Source organism: Cibotium barometz, chromosome 10, assembly GCF_041138505.1.
Source record: "Cibotium barometz isolate CiBa-2024 chromosome 10, ASM4113850v1, whole genome shotgun sequence".
In the NCBI taxonomy this organism is placed as follows: Eukaryota; Viridiplantae; Streptophyta; class Polypodiopsida; order Cyatheales; family Cibotiaceae; genus Cibotium; species Cibotium barometz.
In genome coordinates, this window is record NC_141055.1 from 6,864,648 (window position 1) to 6,867,963 (window position 3,316).

Here is a 3,316-nt window from a genome sequence, read left to right on the forward strand (position 1 = left end):
AGCTGTTGCAGATCTGAGATGGCGCAAATCTGAGGTAGCGTGTGATTGAAGCTGAGGCAGATGCTGGTGTGCTTGATCTTAGAGGCTAGGTGGTGCCTTAGGCAGGCTCTATGCAATGGAGCAAACGAGGCTCTGATACCATGTTAAAATTGAGAGGACAAGAGGAAATGCGACACAACAATCAGCACGTCTATTGAATGAACAAGTTAAAAACTGAATCATCACTGTTTATATTATTGAATCAGATGAGATATATGAATAAGAATTGTGACTCTAATATGTGGATGGGATAATCTCCAAAACCCTAATCCTAGTACTAAGGAGCTCAAACAACTCAGATCTGACAGTTCATACAGTGCTGTGAGTGTCAGGCTCAGGGTACACTCAGTAGGTGGCTTTTGCTCACAGTGTTCACTTCAGTTCATTCTTGTTCACTACTAGTTGCTGCATACGAGATGGGATTTTATAATGATCCTGATAGGTGAACAGCTCATCGTCGATGCTAGATAGACGAGTCATGATTGCAGCTTCATCTCCATAATCTTGCCGTCGATCTAGTTAGCTAAATTGTGCCGGTTTAGGTCAGCTTTGCAGAATTGTCTCCTGAGAAGACGATGACGTGCAATTCTTCCTTTGATGTAGGAATTCTTTTACCAAATAGGCGGTGCATTTCCAAAGCTTTACAAACCTTAGATGGTATGAACTTATATCTTTTAATAGTGCATTTGGCCCTCCTTGCCCTTTGGCTGAGCGCTCCTTGCCACACTGGTACATTATTTGCAAAACGCAGCCTTGATGAAAAAAACCGCAAACCTGAGTGAAAATACAGATGATGATGGGGTTCTTCATGATGGACCTCCACACCCTTATGAGAAAAAAATTGCAGTCTTTTTGCCGTCAAAAACGTGACGCTTTGATACCACTATAACATGGGTTCGTGCGGAAGCTTGTTTATGAATTGATTGATTGCGATTAGCACCATCAAAGACTTAAAGCCATGTTCAAATTGCTTCTACTTCATGCTCAATACATTTACCATATATTACTAACACGAAATGTATACAATGCTGAATAGAGATACTCAACGGTAGCATTGCTCCTGAGTTCTTCATGACTCAATGATGATAAATGAATGAATATGGCTAAAGCCTAGACTCCTATTTATAGTGTCTAATGTTGGTGAGTTGGCTACCAACTCTTACCAACCTTAATAATAATGTCCAACTAGGTGTATTCACACAATAACCTAATAACTCTGTCCACACTGGGCTGCTCATTGGGCGCTTGGATGTGTCTTCACCACGTAGGATGTATGAGTGGATGTGTCTTCACCAAGGGAAGTCTTGAGAGTGGATGTGGCTTTCCACGACCCCGGAGCCGAAGTTGGTAGGACATAGTAGCTGTATTTTCTTCCATGTATTGCAAAGTTCTTATATATTTGTAAAATGGCGGCATATTTGTTTGGTCAGGCTGCTTATGACAAGCTTTTTCTACTATGCTGAATGCTGATGCTTTGCCTGAGCTGCTCGGATGCTGTCCGCGATGTGTCTGCTGCTAAAATACTATATGACCTGCCTGCCCCTGATGTCCTGAACTGACGCTGTCTATGCTGTGCACTTGCCAAAAGGCCTTCTGACACAGCTTGGATTTGGTCCCATCTAGTCACTTTTGATGATTGCCTAAGGTTATTGTTTAAGCTGTATACTTGTCACAAATGTACATGTGTTGCAAAGGTGCAAGTTACGTATCTGACACATGTACATCTTGCAGTGTGAACATACTAGTAGGACCTAAAGAAGAGCGGATGATGACAACAGGGCTGCATACCATTTCTGACATCTACTGCATTTGTTGTAATCAGATAGTTGGGTGGAAATATGTAAGCCTTTAAAGTGTTTTTTCCACTATAAGCTTAGCAAGCTCATTGAGCTTAAATGGGAAGAGGTGGATGTCTAAAGCAGCAGCTGTATTTGGCCTTTTGTAGGAAAGAGCTTACGGGAGACAGAAGTATAAAGAAGGGAAATATATTCTAGAGCTGTATGTCACTATCTTTCTATAACAAAGACGCCATGATAAGACAAACTTTTCCAATTTTAGAGCTTGGTTGCACACACTTCCATCCAATACATTTCCCCATGTTTGATTTGTCATGTAATATTTTTGACACAGGGCGAGAACAGCAGGTGGCGAGGTCTACACGGAATCCCATCCTACAAGTAGTGACACGGAGGGTGCCTAGTTTGCTTGAACTCCTTTTTCCCAGTAATACTTTGCTTCTTGGTTGGAGCATAATACTCCTCCAATGAAAATTGAAGATGATGTTTTCTTTTACTTATTGTGCATGTCGCAACATGCAAGCTACTGGATATATATTTAACGGAGTAGACATTAATTTCCATGCTTGTGTGCAGTGTTCATCCTCGCAAGGCTCTCTCACCAATAGTAGTATTGATTCAAACTTTCCAAGGCGTAAGGCAATTTGTACAGGGTGAGATGTAAATGGCTATTTGGTAATATATCCAGCTTCACAACATGGCTTTTGGGGCGTCACTGGTTTGGTTGTTTTTGGAAGAGAGGGCTTTGGAATTTATCCAAAGTCATTCTTGCATTGTCTTCAAATTATTAAGGAAAAATAATGCAAAGGTGTAAAAGATGTTGAAGTCCTTGGTTGCTTGGAAAGAAAATAATGCAATGTTCTACACCACAATGAATATAAACACATCAATGTGTGCTTTCTAAAGCATTATGATTTGTACTAGAATTGGCAATCCGAATAGTAGAATGGCAGTCTGAATATGCTATATGATTGGTCTCAAGAAGTGGAATTGCAGAGCACAAAAGGCCATGACGGAGAGAGGATCAATAACTTTGTCTAGAGAGTTAGCGTCTCATGAGGCTGCATACACTGATCTTGCATTTTAAGTTCCTCTCTTGGATCATTGTGAGGAGAGGTTTTTTTTCACTACCTTTTGAGTTATGCCACCTTTGCTAAATTCCATTACACTAAAAAAAAAAAGAAAAAAGCCAACGTCTTTGTTTAGCAAATGAGATTAGTGTACCTATATACAACACCACTTCCAATTAAGACCTTGACAACACGAGTGTCGAAACATTTAAGGATGAAAATGAACAAAGCTACATGATATACAGCAGCATACACCACTATAATTTTCAAGGTGCAGAGGCAATCATAAGGAAAACACTTGGTTGGCTGCAATTTTGGGGGTGGGTCAAAGCAAGCACCACAAGAAACATTAACCTGGAGTAGTGGAGCAGCACACGAGACACCCAATGGATGTTGTCACCCTATATTACC

The 3,316-nt window shown here is 40.7% G+C and overlaps 1 protein-coding gene across 2 annotated transcripts; it reads left to right on the plus strand.

Moving 5' to 3' along the window:
- The first annotated feature begins 411 nt into the window (after positions 1-411).
- LOC147634494 (protein yippee-like At5g53940) lies at positions 412-2,757 on the plus strand. 2 transcript variants are annotated; one of them, XM_086803572.1, is made up of 5 exons: positions 417-1,684; positions 1,771-1,879; positions 1,985-2,037; positions 2,170-2,262; positions 2,412-2,755. In XM_086803572.1, the coding sequence occupies exons 2-4, from the start codon at positions 1,805-1,807 to the stop codon at positions 2,237-2,239; spliced, it is 198 nt and encodes a 65-aa protein (XP_086659698.1). In that variant the 5' UTR covers positions 417-1,684; positions 1,771-1,804; the 3' UTR covers positions 2,240-2,262; positions 2,412-2,755. The 2 variants fall into 2 exon arrangements, with proteins under 2 accessions (XP_086659697.1, XP_086659698.1); XM_086803571.1 differs by having other exon boundaries at positions 412-1,879; positions 2,412-2,757.
- Positions 2,758-3,316: the final 559 nt, after the last annotated feature.